Genomic DNA, 19,663 nt, shown 5'->3' with positions numbered 1-19,663 from the left:
ACAGAGGTGGAGGAACCAATGAGGGGAATTGTTATTCTGGATCTTATCCTCACTATTAAAAATAATGTAATGCTGGGGTAGAAATGATGGGATAGAAGTGATCATTTCAACTTGGAATTTAATAAAAACAAAAAATAAACAGAGGAAATTTGAGAATACTCTGACATGCACACCAGAGATTCAATTTTAGAGATTTCAGAGAAAATATAGATAGACTCCCATCTACAATTCTACCCAGGAAGGCAACTTAGGAAAGAAAAGTAGCTGCCTAATAATTAGAGCTCATTCAAAGTGGAATATGTTATTTAGGGAGGTAGTGATGTCCTGTCAATAGAGGTTTCCAAGTAAAGACAGTTGGATGGCCACTTTTGTCAGCTGTTTTGTAGAAGTGATTCTTTTTCAGGAACAAAATTGCACTAGATCAAGTTTTCTTACCCTTTTTTCCCCTTGCATAATGGAACCCTTTGACAGTCTGGTGAAATCTATGACCCATCCTCAGAATAACATTCTTAAGTAAATAAGATTACAAAAGAAACCAGTTTTACTGAAATAAAATAATTTTTCCCATTCAAGTTAATGGACCCACTGAAATCTATTCATAGAACTTTGGAGATGCTTGGACCTTAAGTTAAGAACCCCTAGACTAGATAGTGCCTTCAATCAGATTTTCTGAGATTCCATGAACTAGAAAGAGTAATTAGAAAGGAAGAAGGAGAACAAGGAGACTGTGGTTTTGCAAAAACCAAAGGTGTACAGAAATGAAGGAGAAGAGGATCACCAACAACATCAGATGCTGTGGAAAGCACATGGAAGATGAAGTTTGAAAAGGGGCCATTGGATCTGACAATTAGGATATAACTGGTAACCTTTGAAAATGCCATCAGAATGAAAGCTTAACAGTAAGAGGTTGAGATGTAAGTAGAAATTAACCTTAAATTAGAAAGAAAATCCACTTTTGCAATACTGCAAACCAGAAGGAAGGGAATTCAAGTAACATGGCAGATACCGCAATGAAACAGTCAAAAATAGATCTGAGGTGTTCGCAGCCGCTGCCGCTGCCGCCGTAGCTCTCCAGCGCTAGGGCCGCCTCTCGCTCTCGGAGCCCAAGCCGAAAGAGAAGGGGGGTGTATAAGGAGAAGTTTTCAGGAACATGGCTCGTACCAAGCAAACTGCCCGTAAATCCACCGGTGGTAAAGCCCCCAGGAAGCAGCTCGCTACAAAAGCCGCTCGGAAGAGTGCGCCCTCTACTGGAGGGGTCAAGAAACCTCATCGTTACAGGCCGGGTACTGTGGCTCTCCGTGAAATCAGACGTTATCAGAAGTCCACTGAACTTCTGATTCGTAAACTTCCCTTCCAGCGTCTGGTGCGTGAAATTGCTCAGGACTTCAAAACAGATCTGTGCTTCCAGAGTGCAGCAATTGGTGCTTCGCAGGAGGCAAGTGAAGCCTATCTGGTTGGCCTGTTTGAGGACACCAACCTATGTGCTATCCACGCCAAACGTGTCACAATCATGCCAAAAGATATCCAGCTAGCACGTCGCATACGTGGAGAACGTGCTTAAACTCCACTATGAGGGGAAACATTCTTCATTCTCAAAACAGAAAAAAAAAATCTCTTCTTCCTGTTATTGGTAGTTCTGAACGTTAGATATTTTTTTCCCATGGGGTCAAAAGGTACCTAAGTATATGATTGCGAATGGAAAAATAGGGGACAGAATCAGGTATTGGCAAGTTTTTTCCATTTTCATTTGTGTGTGAATTTTGAATATAAATGCGAGGACATAAAGCATTAATGCAGTCAAAAATGTTTCCGTGAACAAGTTTCAACAATTCAACTTTATAACAATTATAAATAAACCTGTTAAATTTTTCTGGACAATGCCAGCATTTGGATTTTTTTAAAAAGTAAATTTCTTATTGACGGCAACTAAATGGTGTTTGTAGCATTTTTATCATACGGTAGATTCCATCCATTCACTATACTTTTCTAACTGAGTTGTCCTACATGCAAGTACATGTTTTTAATGTTGTCTGTCTTCTGTGCTGTTCCTGTAAGTTTGCTATTAAAATACATTAAACTAAAAAAAAAAATAGATCTGAAATCCTCTAGCCACTTTTACCCCTTTAACTATTAGAAACTCTTACATTGATTGTAGAGTAATCTTCATAAGAGTATAGAGATCTCAATGCATGAAATATATAGAAAAAAATATATTGAAACTGCTCTCCCTGAAGCCATTAGAATATGTTACACATGCAATACAACAGGTTCCATTTGTTCTGGCCTACAAAGTATTCGTTATGGGGCACCTAGGTGGCACAGTGGTGTAAGGGCTAAAATTCTAGTTATACTGTCTAAAATACCTGAAAACCACATCCCCTGGACAAAAAGAATTCAAGTACTGTGGAGCCCTAGTCAGGATAGAACAAGTACTAGTAGCTTCTACATTAAAGGACTGGAGGGCATGGAATATGATATTCCAGAAGACAAAGGAATTAGGATTACAACCAAGAATCACATATCCAGCAAAACTGATTATAGTCTTTCAGAGAAAAAAAATGGGATTTCATTGAAAAAGAGTACTTTCAGGTATCCATGATGAAAAGACCTGAACGGAATGGCAAATTTGACTTTCAAATACAAGACCCTAGAGAACCACAAAAAATTAGAATTGGTGGGGACATACCTGGGGTCATGTAGTGGGTGACTGTTTTGTGTCTGAGGCTGGGTTTTGGCTGGGACGCCCCTGGGTCCAGGGTGGTTGCTTTGTACACTCTGTCACCTAGCTGCCCCATGATGATATCTTTAGGGTAAAATTGAGGGGTATGGGGAATGCACTGGGGGAGGGGGAAGGGCAGAGGTAATATGGGGTGAAATCCCACATTAAAGAAACAGGAAAGGGTTTATGGAGTGGGGGAAGAGAAGAGGGAGGAGCAGGGCAGTAAATGAACTTACATTCCTCAGAATAGGCTCAAAGACCTTAATCTCATCAGAATTGGCTCAAGGAGGGAATAAGATACATACTGAGCTGGGTGGAATAATATATCTAACCCTGCAGGAAAATAGGAGGAGAAGGGGATAAAGAGAGAGGGGCAAAAGAAGGGAAGGCAGATTGGGGGAGGGAGCAGACAGAAGCATATCCCTTTTCAAGAGGGATAGTATGAAAGATGATAGATAATAGAGTAAATATCATGGGGAAGGGAATAGGATGAAGGGAAACAGTTAACAATAGTAATTGTGAAAAAGAGAAAAGAGGGGAAAATTGTACAAAAAAATTTATAGCAACTCTTTGTGGTGGCTAAGAATTGGGAATCAAGGGAATGTCCATCAATTGAGGAAGGACTGAAGAAGCTGTGGTGGTATATGATTGCAGTGGAATGGTATTGTGCTATATGAAATGACAACCAGGATGATCCCAGAAAAACCTGGAAAGACTTTTATGAACTGATATATAGTGAAATGAGTGGGACTGGGAGGACATTGTGCATAGTGACAGCAATATTGCTCAATAAGCAATTATGAATGACTTAACTACTCTCAGCAATACAATGATCCAAGACAATCCAAAGGGACTAATGATGAAGCATTCTATCCACTTCCATAGAAAGAACTGATAAAAAGAGCACTTGTGGATTGAACATATATAACCTATACCAGATTGGTTGCTGTCTTGTAGAGGAGGGAGCAAAGGGAGGGAGGGAGAAAATTTTGGAAGTCTAAATCTTATGAAAATGAATGTTGAAAACTACCCTTACATTTACCTGGGAAAAAATAAAATAAATTTTTGTTACCAAAAAAAAAATGAAAAAGAAAATTATTGGACTACCTGAAAACCATAATCTAAAGAATAGCTTAGACATCATTTTCCAGGAGATCATCAAGGAAAATTGCCCTGATATTCCAGAAGCAGGAGGTAAAATAGAAATTGAAAGAAGCCACTAATCACCTCCTGAAAGAGATCCCCAAATGAAAACTCCCAGGAATATTATAGTCAAATTCCAGAGCTCCTAGGTCAAGGAGAAAATATTACAAGCAGCCAGAAAGAAACAATTAAAGTACTGTGGAGCCACAGTCAGGATAACACAAAATCTAGCAGTTTCTCTATTAGAGGATTGTAGGGCTTGGAATATGATATTCTGGAGGGCAAAGGAATTGGGGTTAAAACCAAAAATCACCTACCCAACAAAACTGAGTATAATCTGTCAGGGGGTAAATGGGACTTCAATGAAAAAGAGGACTTTTAGACATTCTTGATGAAAATACCTGAATAGAAAATTTGACTTCAAGTACAAGACCCTAGAGAAACATAGAAAGGCAAACAGTAAAAAGATATTATTAGGGATGTTAAAAGGTTAAACTGTTGGCATTCCTACATGGGAAGATGATACTTCTAACTCATAAGAACTTTCTCAGTATTAGGGCAGTTGAAAGGAACAAATTTGGACAAGAGGGCACGGGTGGGAATTTATTATGGAGGGATGATATCTGTAAAACATTTATTGTTTTTTATTGTTTTTTGTTTTTGTTTTTTTGTGGGGCAGTCAGGGTTGGGTGACATGCCCACGGTTGAACAGCTGGTGAGTGTCTTATGTCTGAGGCCAGATTTGGGTTTGGATTTTCCTGGGTCCCAGGCAGGTGCTTTGTCCACTATGTCACCTAGCTGACACGTGATGACATCTTTAAAATAAAATTAAGGGGGGCAGCTAGGTGGTGCCGTGGATAAAGTACTAGCCCTGGATTCAGGAGGACCTGAGTTCAAATCTGGCCTCAGACACTTGACACTTACTATCTATGTGACCCTGGGCAAGTCATTTAACCCTCATTGCCCCGCAAAACCAAACCAAAATAAAATTAAGGGGTGAGAGAATTGCACTAGGAGAAAAGGAAAGGGAGAGGTGGAATGGGGCAAAGTATCTCACATAAAATAAGCAAGAAAAAGCTTATGGAGTGGAAGGGAAGATGGAGGAAGAGCAGGGAGCATCACTCTCATCAGAATTGACTCAAAGAGTCAATACTCACTCAAGTAGGTATAGTAATATATCTTGCCCTGCAGGGAAGTGGGACAAAAAGGGGATAAAGGGGGATGGGGCAAAGGAATGAAAGGCAGATTGGAGGAGGGCATGTCAGAAACAAAACACTTTTGAGGAGGGATAGGATAAAAGACGATAGAAATTAGAGTAAATATCATGGGGAGCGAATAGGATGGAGGGAAACACAATTAGCAATAGTAACTGGGGAAAAATTTGAAGGAGAGGCAAGAGCAATGTAAGGCAAGGATGATGATGATGATTGATTGATTGATTGTGCTGATGATAGTACTTACTTTGCTGAGCTATTGTGAAGAAAATTCTTTCTCAAGTATAAGGTACTATATAAATTTTACAAATTTATAAATATAAATTATATTGTAAATATAAATTATAAATATAAATTTATAAATCAATGTTATAGGTCTTTTGTAAGAAATTTCCCTTTAAAGTACTATATGGGGGCAGCTAGGTGGCACAGTAGATAAAGTACCTGCCATGGATTCAGGAGGACCTGAGTTCAAATCTGACCCCAGACACTAGCTGTGTGACCCTGGGCAAGCCACTTAACCCTCATTGCCTGGCAATTAATAAATAAAGTACTGTATAAATGTAGATGACTATTAAAAAAAAGATGAACAGGATGCTATCAGAAAAACCAGGAAAGACTTATATGAGTTGATGCAAAGTGAAATGTACTGTATACAAAATATCAGCAATATTGTAAGGTCATCAGCTGCAAATGACAGTTATTTTCAACAATTCAATGATCTAAGACAACTCTGAAGGACTTATGAAAAATGCAATCGATCTATAGAGAAAGAACTGATGGTACCTGAATACAGATGGAAGTATATTTTTGTTGTTGTTGTTGTTGTTAGTTCCTTTTTCTAAAGTTTTTTTGTCTGCTATGTTTTTCATGACTGCACATGTATAGCTTATATTGAACTGCTTGAGCTCCTAAGGGGGGAATAGGGAGGAAAGATGAGAATTTGGAACACAAAGTTTTAAAAATCAATGTTACAGTTTGCATTTACATGTAAGGTGGCAAAAATTCTAAATAAATAAATGAAATACCTTAAAATTAAAAAAAAGAACTTACAATCGGCAAAGCCCTGTGATAAATCCTCATAATACACATACAAAAGTGAAATAGACCCTCACTGGAAAGTACTTACTATGTGCCAAGCCCCATGATAAGTTCTGGGGATATAAATACAAAAGTTGTTAAGGGTTAAAATTCTAGCTAAACTGTCTAAAATATCTAATGAGTGGTCGCCAATAAATTATAAGCTTTAGCAAGAGCTAGATTTTTAAGCATTTATTAAGGAGAAAAAGAATTTGGTAAAGAGAGAGAGAAAGGCCTAGATTCCTATCTATTAAAGGGAGAGCACATTTCTAGCTCCCTTCTCCGCCAGAGTCCAGAGGAAAAAAAGCCCGAGAGCGAGCGCCAGTCTCTTCCTTCCTCCTCCCACTAGCCCGCGTCACTTCCTGACTCCTGGTCTTGCCCTCAAAGACCTTCGCTTCATGGGCAGAACTCTTCTACAGTTAAGTCTCCAGCAGGTGGCGTCATTCCAATCGTTACAAAGTGAAACAGTCCCTACCCTCAAGGGTCTGACATTCTAAATGAGGAAGACACCACATATAAGAGAATGGTGGTCAGGTAAATGTGTTTTGGTTTGGGTAGGTAGACATAAAGATGGTAATTTACTCCACCTTCCATTTCTAAAGGTAATGGTGGTATTGAATTTATTATAGTTCTCAGAGCAAGAGCTGAGAGAGAGCTTAGGAAAAATCCACTAGACCTCTTAATTTTGCAGATAAGAAATGGATTTCTAGTCCTATATTTGCCTTTGACTCTAAGGTGTTGTGGAGAGGAGGGGAAGAAAATAGCTTGTGTTCAGGACCTCAGCTTGTTATTCTCACAGTAGGAATATTCATTCTCACAGAGGCACTGTGACAATTGCTGAACCAAAGGTAGCTTTCAAATAGCTGGACAAATTTCCGTCTCTGAGCTAACCCCAGATCAATCTCTTCTTTTGCAAACCAACATGATGTAATATGTTGGGACATCCAGAGGAGCTCTGGTAATATTAGTGAAGCATGACAGCACCTAAATCACTGTGATCATTTAAGAAAGGAGCTTGATCATAACTAGTAACTTTTCAAATCTCTGAAATTAATCTAAAACCTCCATTCTCTATGAGGATATTCTCAGAAATTAAACTGAACCTCAAAATGATGACTGGGGTGAGAAATGAAGTTTTATTAAGGGAAAGAATATGACTGCAGAGGACCTTTATATTGCCTCTAGGGTCCTAAAAAAACTTTCCTAGAACAGCAACAGGAATTAGGATAATAGGATCACAGATTTATGTCTTGAAAGGCACCTCGGATGTTATCTAGTCTAACCCACTCATTTAAAAATGCAGAAACTAAAGCTCAGAGAAGTTATGAGTTGCCCCAAATCACAATTGTCCTCTGTAATTGTTGAAAAGAGTTCTATATGATACAGCCATTACGATGTATTGTGATAGGAGTCAGAAGACTTTTTAAAATCCTAGTTTTCTCACTAACTAGCTATGTGTGCTTGAGCAAATTACTTAACCTCTCTAGACCTCAGATTCCTTGTATGTGTGATGAGGGGATTGGATTAGATTCTCTTGTAAAGTAGCTCTGAAATTCTTGGACTTGACTATAGTTCCTGTCTCTCCTCTTTTGCAAATGATTAGAAAATCCTACCAGACTTATAAATGTTTTGTAGAAAGGAGGCCACAGCAGCCTGATTATGAGCATGTGTTCTTGTAAAAAGAACACTAGACTAAGAGTCGGGAAGACCTGGATTGTTGTTGTGGCTCTGACACTTAAAATCGGTATGTCCTCTATCTAACGAGTCACTGAGCCTTGATTATTGAGTAATAATTCTTGCAGTACAGGCTTGCAGTACAGTCACTGGGTTGTTCTAAGAATGTGAAAATAAACTAAAGCAAAACACAAATGTGAGAGGGTATTTTCCCCAAAGGATGTTTTGAAATGTTCAGCAACAATAACAGAAGTTTTAAGGCACCTCAAAGGGCCTTGAGTGGCTATATTCCAATGGGACATAAGCTCCTAGAAGACAGGTACTGCTTTTGTGCTTTTGCCTTTGTTTGGAACCCCAACACTTAGCATAGTGCCTAGCTTGTAGCATGGTTTAATAAATGCTTGTTAATAGGTAGGAAAGTTAGAATGCCACCTTGTATTATTCTATGCCAAATTACTTCAGCATCCAAACTGAGGTGATCTATTATGAGATAGAAGCCAGAGGCCTGGAATGGAAAATAATAAGCTTTTTTTATGTAAGTAACTTCTTCTTAATCTTGGGGTGCAAGAAAATCATAATGGAAGGAAATCACATTGTAGGCCTCACACCTTGTTCATCACACTATCAGAGGCAAATTCAAGGAGAGTCTTTGCAGAAACAAAGGGTGGTAGCTAGGCTTCAGGAATAAGAGACAGAACAAAGGAAACAAAATTATGCATTTGCTGGGATCAGGGCAAGCAGATAAGTAAAATCTGGCCTTAGTGGACTTTTAACTCCTGCCTTTCCTATCTCAGAAGCACTGATGCCCAAAGTAGTCCACCAGGAGGCCCATGAATCAAGAAAGACACATGGGGTAAATCCAATATTAGAAGGGGTGCAGGGACTACTGGATTTAGGTTAAGCAATAAAAGAAACTGGGAATAATATTTTAAATTATGTGATAGTATTTCTTTTCTTGCTCCATATAGTATCTCTGTTTTTACCTGCTCGATTTAGTTGGTGGCTTACCAAATATTTATGTTCTTATTTGAGTGAATAGAAAATCATATCTTATGGCTGACTATGTGCTAATCATGTATACTAAGCAATGAATGAATAAAAAAGAAGTTTTCTGTTCTCAAGATGCTCACATTCTACTTGAGAAAGACAACATCTTATCAGTGATTAAGCTACAGGGGAGATTTACAGGGAAGGGTCATTAAGGTGCAATAGCAAGGCAAATGGTAATGTAGCTTCATTAGTGTAATTTCCACTGATAAAACTATATCCATTCCTGATGTCAAACCATCTGACAGTGCCAACACCTTTGGTGGTTAGAACTTTATTCCAGGTGATCATTTATTGTTAAAGTTGTTGGGTTTTTTTAATAGAAAAAGAATAATTGAATGTGGAAGCTTTGCTTTATCTCACGTTTCTCAGTAATTTCTGCCTGAGGAGAATATGTCTGCTGCCCACACATCCATTAATTGGCATCATCACTTACTTGATGGTAACTTCAAAATTACAGGCCTGGGGTTTAGGAGGAAACAAGCCACCTCTGCAGTGCTTATCTTGGCAAATATTACAGGTCATGTCAGGTATTTTCATGTAATTATGCAAATTAAGAGATCCTGTGATATTTGGCTCTCAGATTGCCAGTAAAGGAGAGCTTTTCTACCAGAAGTAACCTGGGGAGCAAGGCCACTGAATTTTGCCTCAGAGGCAGCAACATTTAAGGGAGAACATTTGTACTCTTTTAGGAGAAAGAGTAGAAATGATTGATCTTAGAGTTATGGCAGAATGGAAAGAAGCCTAGACTTGGAATCACAGGACATGGGTTCAAATCTCAGTTCTGCTACCTTTGTAACATTAAAGATATCACTTAACCCCTCTGGGTCTCAGTTAGTCCATTTGTAAAACTGAGGAACTAGATCTAGGTTAGCTCTAAGGTTCTTTCTATCTCTACATCCCTTAAACCTACAATTAGTTACTTAGATTTTCCTCTCATAGGAAACCCCCTGTTTACCTAGGGCTCCTCATACTCTGCTTCTTCTCTCATAACAGCCTTCTTAGATTCAGCCCCTGAGTCATTCCCCACCAACCCCTAATATAGGGCTTTGGGTCCCAAGGTCTGAGGTCCATTTCAAGGAACAGCATGGTATAGTTGATAGGGCCTTGGATTTGGAGTCAGGAAGATTGGATGTAAATCCTTCCTGTATGACCTTGGGCAAATACCTTCAATTCCCTGTTTCAGTGTCCTCATTTTTAAAATAAGGGGGTTGGGTCTAAAATTCCTTTCTAGACCTAAATCTATGATCATTTTGCACCAGCAGTCTTCTCCAGAGCAAGCACAAGGTCTCACCCTACCTTCACACCCTGGGTCTTGCCTTTTGGTTCATACTTCCACTCTAAGTATCCCATAGGAGTATAAAAAGTTGGCTCATGTCAAAGTCTTTCCAGAGAAGGAGGGACCTCAGCAAGCACTAAGACCAATAGTATATTAAATATAGGACAGGCTTTATTTTATTCTGCGGAAAATGCCAAAATCCCACATGCAAATGCTTAGTGAAAACAACTATCCTCTCTGTTTCTCTCAGTGAACCTCTTCCTCACCTAGTGACCTTTACCATCCTCTATGTTTGTATTATTACCAAAGAGATGAAAATACGCCACAAGGAGAAAGCATTCAGGGTTACTAATTGTCCCCCCAATGAGCTCTAACTTTCCAGGTTCTGTTAAAGTCATCTCTAGACTTATAATACTATCCTGGCTGAGGATCCATCAGTAGGAGAAAGATGCAGTTGCCTGTTAAGCAATCCTTCCTTACTTCTAGGAAATTTTCAGAAACATATATTTTACTAGATTTATAATGCTATAAATACTATAGTACCAAGGACCATAATACCTAGTTTGAATTACCCAAAAGGAGAAATAAGAATAGCAATAGTCAACCCTTCTTCTCCAGACCAGACCTCCACAGCCCACACAACTCACAATTCTGGGTTGTTGTTGTTTTGTCCTCCATATCACTGCTTTGTTCTTTGGTGCTATCCAGCTCCTTCTTGGTCCTAGAATTCCTCTGCTTTGTCCTGGAATTCAAGATTATAAAAAAAGAACTCTTCTTCTCTAACCATGAGGGTTGAACCCAAAATTATTCTGCTTACACAGGAACCCTTCTGTCAGTCTGTCATTCTCCCTCCACTGCTGTCAGCTCTCATTTTTGCAGCTCCTGATTTGGCTCAAGATTTTCCTTTCACTCTATTACTGACTTCATCTGCCACCACTTTGAGGGTCATGTGCTTCCTTGATATATATAATTCCCTATAGAAATTGCAGTGTGACTCAGAATTCTCTCCAGGTAACCAGAATCACTGTGTTTGCTATTTTCATTTCTTTTTCTCTTCATCTCCAGCTTTTTCTTCATCTATTCATTGAAAGGCAAAGAAAGTCCAATGATATAAGTCAAGTGCTCTGAAACTGACAATGAATAAATCAATCATCCTTAAAATGGTCTTAAATTAGATCAAGGACTACCTAGGACAAGGTAGTTTTTAATCTTCTCAAAAAATGTCATCAATACTAGAATAGAGTCTATGCTGACAAGTCAACATCATGGAAGTATTATGGACTCTTTAAGGAGTTACAAGATGACATACTATCTATAAAGTTATTGTTCAAAATTAACATCCTCAAATAAATAGTCCCCCAAGCATCTTTGCTTTTATTGTAAACAATTACCTAGCAATATATTTAGGCAAGCCTATTCTAGACACCCTTTTAAAAATGATTATGTAATACATTTTAAAATGTGGTCATTAGGCTTTTTGAAACCATGTACTCTGGATTTTGGGGGGTGCCATTTTCATCAAAATTCAACCTTTCAGAAATAGAAAGGTATTTTTATATGCTAAAAAAACCCTTGACATTCAAGAATTCTTGTAAATAAAACCTACATAGTAAACATTCAGTCTGATTCTTTGGGTTGTATCAACACCTTCAATAACGTTTACTCTGTACAGAATGTTCTTGTGCTATTCCTAGAAGACTGACAACTGACTGATGCCTAGACAAATAAAACCAAGAGAGAACAAATGATCAAATAGTCAATAATACCATTTCTGGCGCAATTAGACACTGACCTATCTAATAAAGACCCACTACTGTTCTGGGCAAATTTGTTTTGTTCTGAATTTTTTTTTTACTCTTCATAATATAAGGGTTTAATTTGGGAACTATGTAAATCTAGTTTGTTTGGTTAAAGTTAAGCCAACCAACTTTGTTGGGATTTCAACACTGCCAGACATATAGCATTGAGTGTCAGCCCTAGAAATAATCTATGATGATCTATAAACATACATCCTTATGTATGGGGTTTTTTTAGATGGTTCTGAATCAAAATGGTCTACTTCTATGAGCAATGTGCTTCAATGCACCAAATATTATTAAGTGTTTACTATGTGCAAGGTACAGTGCTAGTTATTGAAGGTACAAAGACAAAAGCCAAACAGTAGCTAGCTTGAAGCTTTCATTCCACTAGAGGGAAACGACATCTACTAGATGATTTACAAGACAGTATCAATAACTAAGGGGATCAGAAAAGGCTTCCCATGAAAGTGATACCTGCCCTAGTCTACCATTGTTTCTATGTCTTCCCTTCTATCTACCTTACTTGCAACAAAAGAGATTGGAGTTAAAACAAAACAAAACACTCCAAGAACCTTGAAGTGCAGAGCTGTTTGGTAGTTATTTGGACAATACCAACTACATGGTATATAGTCCAGCCTCAAGAGATTAAAAATTAGAATAAAAATATTCAAAGGAATATTCAAAATGAGAGACCCTAAACTCAGTATCTAGGAAATTTAGTCCAAAGACTATATCTGAAGGCATTAAGAAAGTTCAGAAGAAGACCATTGTCAACAGGAAAGTGATGTATTGATTTAAAAATGAATTGGATTTAAGTGAGTCAGGGCTGGGCAAAGTTATCAGTCTCACTCTCTTCCAGGGTCATCTGAGCAAAACATAGATCAGGAAAACTGGAGATGACCCCAGACAAGACATTGATCTTTTTAAAGCTAAGGACTTTCCCAGGTCTCAGTTTGAGGACTCACCCATTCTGTGATTAAGGGTGAGTAAGAAACCAGAGAGAGAGAGAGAGAGAGAGAGAGACAGAGAGACTTCTTTTACCTACTAAACAAAAACCAAAAAACACTCTAGGAGGGGAAGACCCTGAAGGTTTCTGGCCAGAACAGAAACAATTGCAATTTATACTCATTCTGAGCCTTCAAAACCCAAACAATGACCAAGTAAAACTTGGGCTGGGACCTGTTGTTGACCAATCAGTCAGAGCCCCAGTGATTTAGATTTTAGGCTTGGCCAAGTACCTCTATTTGAATCTCAATGGGATTTATCAAAGCCCAGTTTTCCAGTACTTGATTTCAAGAAATCATAAATGAAACTACATGGGAAAAAAGTGTTAATTGTCACATTTTTTTTAAAATGATAGAATAAATAAGTAGAGAAAAGAAAAAAAAATCTAGCCCATAAATCCCAAGATATCATGCAGGTTTTTAAGAAACAAGGATACTTTAGCACTCAGCTTAGGTAGATGTGGCCACATCTATATCTAGTATATCTAGTCAACTAGACAAGGTGTCATAGCCTGCCTGGTCTCAGGATTTCTGTCAAGTCTGAAGGCCTTTGATTCTTCTTGGTTGGATCTGTAGGCATTAAAATTAGCCTCAGGCTCCCTGAGTGGAGCTGCCCTTCCCCCCCTCTGTTTCAGCTGTAGAGGGGGCCGCTGAAGCAGGCTAAGCTGAAAAACCCCAGGCCCCAGGTGTGGCACAGCATGGCCTGTGCGCACAGTGGAGAGGCGCATGAAAAATCTCAGGGACGCCAGAGTTTGCTTTGCCCAGCCCCCAGCTCCCAGCATGTGCGGCATGGGGCTCGGCCAGCCCTGGGGTGGCCAGCCCAAGTTTCACCTGAGAGAGGAGGTTAATAAAAAGAGACACAGGGTGATGAGAAGGGGGGCTTTTCAGTGAAGGGGAAATGCTAGAAGAAGGTCGCTTGGTACAGAGACACTAGAGACACTGGGCGTTTGCAATGGTATGGAGAAAGGGCTTTTCAGTAAGAAGGTAGAGAGAAGGAGACTGAGAGACATGACAGAGAGTGGAGGACACTAAGAAAGTTGCAAGCGAGGCTGACAGAAAAAGTGGAGAGTTTGTTGGCCAAGGTTTCAGGTTGTATATCTTATTTTCCTATATTCTCATTTTTAAATTGTCTCTCATAAATAAACCCTCGGCTGCTAAATGGGAAGAGGCTTCCTAATCTTCTGCTTATCAATTTGGGAGAAGCAGTGTGGGATTTTATAAATGATCCATACTAAAATTAAAAGCAGTCAGATAGCCAGTCAGAAGTCCACAGATTAGGTCAACCAGTTAACTTAAAATAATTTTTACAGATCTGTGCCCTCAGATGTCCAAGAAGTTGTGTCAATCTGTCCTGAGGCTTCCAGCAAGCCACGTCAAGGGATATGGGGCTTGATTCCTAGCCTTGTGGGTCAGCAAAATACCAAGGACAGCTTTGTTGCCTTTAAGGGGAAAAAAACAGCTTAACTCATGTGACAAGGGAAACCTTGGGAGATAGTGACCCTGGCCACAAGAATCCATGTCCAGTCATTATTCCATGTCCAGTCATTATTTCTCCTCTGACAACATCTTTTCCATATTTCTGTTTCTCAGGCATCAGCCTTGGTCAGACAGTGATCACTGATCATCTGTACTTTTGGGATAGCCTGGACTGTTGTCATTCTTGGTGTCCCTGACTCCAGTCTCTCCCCATTACAATTGATTCTTTGCAAAGCCACCAAAATTATTTTCCTAAAGCTCAGGATTGGCTACCTCTCTTCCCCTCTCCTCTCACCCTGTTCAACCAGCGATTCTTTTTACCTCTAGAATCAAATACAAATGCTGTGGTTTGTCATCCAAGAGTCTAGCCTCATCCTATCTTCACAGCTTTATTATATATGTTACTTTATTCCATTCGTTCTACAGCCCAGACAAACTGACTTTTTGGCATTGTTTATGCATAGCATTCTATCTTCTATCTCTGTGTCTTTGAATTGGCTGCCCTCCATCCCTGGAATATACTCACCCTCCTTACCTCCTTCTTGAAATCTCTGGTTTCTTTTAGAACTTAGTGCAAACTCTCACTTCTAGATGAGTCCTCTCCTGGTTCTCTCACAGTATCTTTGTACTTGTTTTTTTCTTTAATGTTTTATATGTTTTTATATGTTTTATATTCATGCATATCTGTGCATATTGTCTCCCCACTTAAGATTCTTGTAATCCACAAGAGTCTTTTTTTGTGGGGCAATGAGGGTTAAGTGACTTGCCCAGGGTCACCCAGCTAGTAAGTGTCAAGGGTTTGAGGCCAGATCTGAACTCAGGTCCTCCTGAATCCAAGGCTAGTGCTTTATCTACTGCACCACCTGACTGCCCAACCCAAGTAAGATTCTTAAGATGGGCACTGTTTACTTTTGTCTTTTCATCCAGATATCTAGTATAATGCCTGGCAAATATTAAGCACTTAATAAGTGCTTGTTGATTTGCTGATGTGGGGAGGAACATCTAGTATAACCCCCTGATTTTTATGAGGGGAGGTAGATGAGGAAATAAATATTTAGAGAGGTCAAGCAATTTTCTCAGTGTCACATAGGTAATAAGTGACACAGCTGGGATTTGAAGGAAAATCCTGATTCCAAATACAGTATCCTTATTGTACCATCTTCTTTTCCATTTTGCTTTTGAGCTCTCCAAGGATAAGATAGGATTTATCCCTATTTTGTAACATGTCTAATATTCAGTGGCTTACCATGTAGTCCATCTTTGGCTTTGCATTTGGAAAAATGATTAATGTTCACTATTTGCAGAGCACAGTCTTCTTACTTAAGAGAGAAACAAAACTAGCATCACATTTCCAGTGAAATAGTCATTCCTTTAAGCGTATGGGCTTATTCTTGGGGCAATTCTATTTTACAGACTCCAACACATTCTCTCTCCCTGAATCCTGATGTCATTCAGTGCTACATAAAGCCTGCAGGAAAACCAAACAGGATATGATTATTAAACTCTGCTAGTCCCACAAGGTCATGCTTTTCAATGAAAGTTGTGCAGTTAGACCTAATTATGTGAGAAAGTGTTGCAATAAGAGATATTTCAGGATGTACAAACAGAGGAAAATGAAGACATTTGGGACTGGATGAAGAGAGGGATGCTGAGAAAAGAACAGTGCCGGAAGGAAAGAATAGCTGTCATGAGTTTTTGGTAGTGACTGCCTGGGATGATGTCATGAACCTACAGGGGACTCTTAGTATTTGTTCATAATCACATTATCCTAGAGAAACTGGAAATGAGTGCACTTCCAAATGCATGTATTATTCTTACGGAGTGCTTGTTGGATCTGTGAGTTATCTGCTTTCCTTCTAGTTTTTTTTTCTTTTTCCATTCCAGAAGAGCAAACTTCCATCCTTACTTTAAACTAGAATCTTATGATTAGAGATAAAGGGACAATTTTTGGAAGGTAAAGTCAAATTCTCTTGATGGGGAAAATGCCTGACTCAGGAGTTCAGAGCTTCTGCGTTAGGAGATAAGTAGTCATAGGAGGTTTTTGAGTTGAAGGGTAACATAATGTGGAGTGTAATAGAAGTTAATCTTGTGGAACTGTGCAGAGGGATTAGAGCATTTAGAAAATGGAGGCAGGGGACCATTTTCAATAGTATCATTAAGCATATCCAAAGCCAGATGATTAGATCTACAGAATGAAGAATAAAAGCATATTCTGGGGGAGCAGCTCTTCCAAGAAAGGAAACATGTCCTCAGACTTCCTCTAGCAATCCCAGATGTTTACACAGTAACAGTCACAGAAGGGAATTGCATCTTAGCACAGTCAAGAGCTTCTCTCCCCATACCAGTAGACTGACTTCTTCCAGAGACCTTTATTGTCTACAGGACTTAGAATGCTGCTTTGCAGCGAACCCCAGCAAAGTGTAGGGGGGTGGTCCAGGATTCATTCCTCCTGATCAGTGCATCCCTCCATAGTCTCTGTTTCACTTTGCCCTCCCCCAGTAGCCTTTTTTCCTATTGTTTACCTTCCACGGAGTTTTAGAGTTCAGAGTAAGACTCTTGCTCTCTTTTAGCCATCTGCCTCCAGGACAGCTGGGTAAGTTTTGTAAATTACTATGGGTAGCTTTTTAAAAATGTCTGGAAAAAAAGGGGGTAAGAAAGTTGGTTCCTCATGGTTGACTACCAGAGTCTGAACTTAAAAGAGGATAATGCTGACACAGAGGCAAAGATCTGCATGTTCCCTTCAAATGTTATTTTGTATTATAGGCATTCTTCTTACAAATCCACACCAGTTGTCTTGCCTGGAGAAGCCATTTTGTCAGGTTTCCTAGCATACTTTCTGGTCTGCCCTGCCACCACATTGGACTGCCTGGTCATTTGGAGATGATTATAACCTGAACTAATTCCTGAATGATTAGTCTCCTCCCACCCCCATCATACCCTTCCCATCCAATTGATTTTTTTTTGGTGGGGCAATGAGGGTTAAGTGACTTGCCCAGGGTCACACAGCTAGTAAGTGTCAAGTGTCTGAGACCAGATTTGAAATCAGGTCCTCCTGAATCCAGGGCTGGTGCTTTATCCACTGTGCTACCTAGGTGCCCCCCCGCCCCCATCCCACTGATCTTGAGCTCCTAGGTGCTACTTTTCAAACCTCAATCCTCATTTCCACTGTTGCTATTGTTGCCTTGTTCCTACTCCCTTCAACCTGATGCCCTCCCCAATACCTCACTCACCATCTATCCACCCATATCACTGTGCTCTGGAAAGCCTGCTTCATATGTTAAACATTTGTTTTAATCTTAAATCTTTTCCTTTCTCACTCCTGTCTTCTTATACTCACTGAGATCTGGTTCCCTCCTGATGACACCTCCCTTTCCAGCACTGGTTGCACTTTCAGCCATACCAACTTACTTATTGTTCATAGTAAGGGAGTAAGAATATTCCTTGCCCCCAATTTCCACTTCTATACTCTGGCTCTGCCACCACACCTCAGTAGCCTTTTCTCCTACAAGTTTCATTCAATCTACATTTATCACCCTAACAAGATTCTGGCATCTGCTTTCTAAAAACTTCCAACATACCCCCTTTCCTTTTTCAATGAGTTCATTTCCTGGTCCCCAGTCTTTTTCTCCTCTTCAAGTCCTGTCCTCATCTAGACAACTTAAATATATACAACTATACCCCCTCAAACATTCTAACTTCTCAGTACCTTAATTTACTAATTTTCAATGACCTGTTCCTCCATCCCAACTCAGCTAATCTTACCATCACCCCTATATGTCACTTCCATGTTCGTGAACTCTGAAATTCCTTTTTCTGATCATGACCTTTTGTCATCACACTGTTCCCTCCTTATTACAACCCTCAGCTTCATTATTTTTTTTTACCATGACCTTCAACACCTTCACCCTTCAGTTCTTTTCCAGATCATATTCCCTGAACTGACTATATTCTTCCCTTCTCTCTTCCCCATCTTGACCCCTTGGTCACTTTAACTATATTTTGTTTCAAGTCCCTTGCCCCTTTATCCTACAGCTAATCTTGCCTCTCCAATCTTCAGCCTTGCATTACTTCCACCATTCATTGCCTTTGCTCCTATTCCATATTGCTGAATGAAGCTAGAGAAAAGTCACAAAGCAATACTGACAGTCCACCATAAATTTGTTACATAATCTCATATGTGTCCTCACTAGGGCAAAGCAGTTTTTCATACTTCCTTAATTAATTCATTATGCCACTTAGCATAGTGACACAAGTGATCTCATTACATCCCATTGTCTAGAACATTCTGTTCTCTATCATCCCTACTATCCCACTCTATCTTCAATCACCTCTTGTCTAGTGGCTGCCTCCCAGCTGTCTACAAACACTTCCATGTTTCCCCTATCCTTAAAAATGCCTTACTTGATTGATGTACCTCAAAAGATATCACCTTATATCTCTCTTCCCTTTAATGTCTAAACTCCTTGAGAAGGCTATCTATAATTGATACTTCCACTTGCTTTCCTCTCAATCTCTTCTTAATTACAGTCTGACTAGTAAGTATCTGAGGTCAGATTTGAACTTATGAAAATGAGTCTTCTTGATTTCAAGCCTGGTACTCTATCCACTGCGCCACCTAGCTGCCATCTAAATTTTGTATAGCTTCCATATTTAATAATGGTTCTCTGTCCACAGAATATACTTAATAAATGTTTATGAGATTGAATCAGCAAATTGATTAGATATGTGGCATCAGAGAAGGGGAAGAGCCTGGGTGTTTAGGACAATGGTGTCACTAATTACAAAGGAAGTCAGGAAGAGAAGCCAGTTTGAGAGGAGAGATGATAAGTTCAGTTTTCAACATGTTTAGTATGAGGTGTTGGTAGAAGTTCCAGATGGAGATGTCTAATTGGCAATTATAAGTGTGAATATGGAGCTTGTGAGAAAGGTTGAGTTTGAAGATAAACATTTGAGTCATTTAATTAGCAATAGGAGTATGATAGGAGATACAGTATGGAAAGCACAATTAGTCAGAAGTTAGCTGGTCTTTACAACTACACCTGCACTCACAGATAGGAATTCAGAGAGACATATGCCTGGAGAAGAAGGTGTCCCAGTCATATGGTTGCCACTTAATAAATGCTTATAGAATCATTAAACTGAATTGTTGAATCTTCTGCTTGGAATGAGTCTCAGATATTTAGAATGCTTTCTCTCCAGATGGGAGGTTGCATGATATAATAGAGAAG

The 19,663-nt window shown here is 39.3% G+C and overlaps 1 protein-coding gene across 1 annotated transcript; it reads left to right on the top strand.

Moving 5' to 3' along the window:
• The first annotated feature begins 1,051 nt into the window (after positions 1 to 1,051).
• Positions 1,052 to 2,090, top strand: LOC122735940 (histone H3.3A-like). Its single transcript, XM_043977830.1, has one exon. The coding sequence runs from the start codon at positions 1,151 to 1,153 to the stop codon at positions 1,559 to 1,561; it is 411 nt and encodes a 136-aa protein (XP_043833765.1). The 5' UTR covers positions 1,052 to 1,150; the 3' UTR covers positions 1,562 to 2,090.
• Positions 2,091 to 19,663: the final 17,573 nt, after the last annotated feature.

This window comes from Dromiciops gliroides, chromosome 1 (genome assembly GCF_019393635.1).
Source record: "Dromiciops gliroides isolate mDroGli1 chromosome 1, mDroGli1.pri, whole genome shotgun sequence".
In the NCBI taxonomy this organism is placed as follows: Eukaryota; Metazoa; Chordata; class Mammalia; order Microbiotheria; family Microbiotheriidae; genus Dromiciops; species Dromiciops gliroides.
Note: the sequence above shows the minus strand (reverse complement) of the source record. Positions and strands in the feature narration are given on the sequence as shown.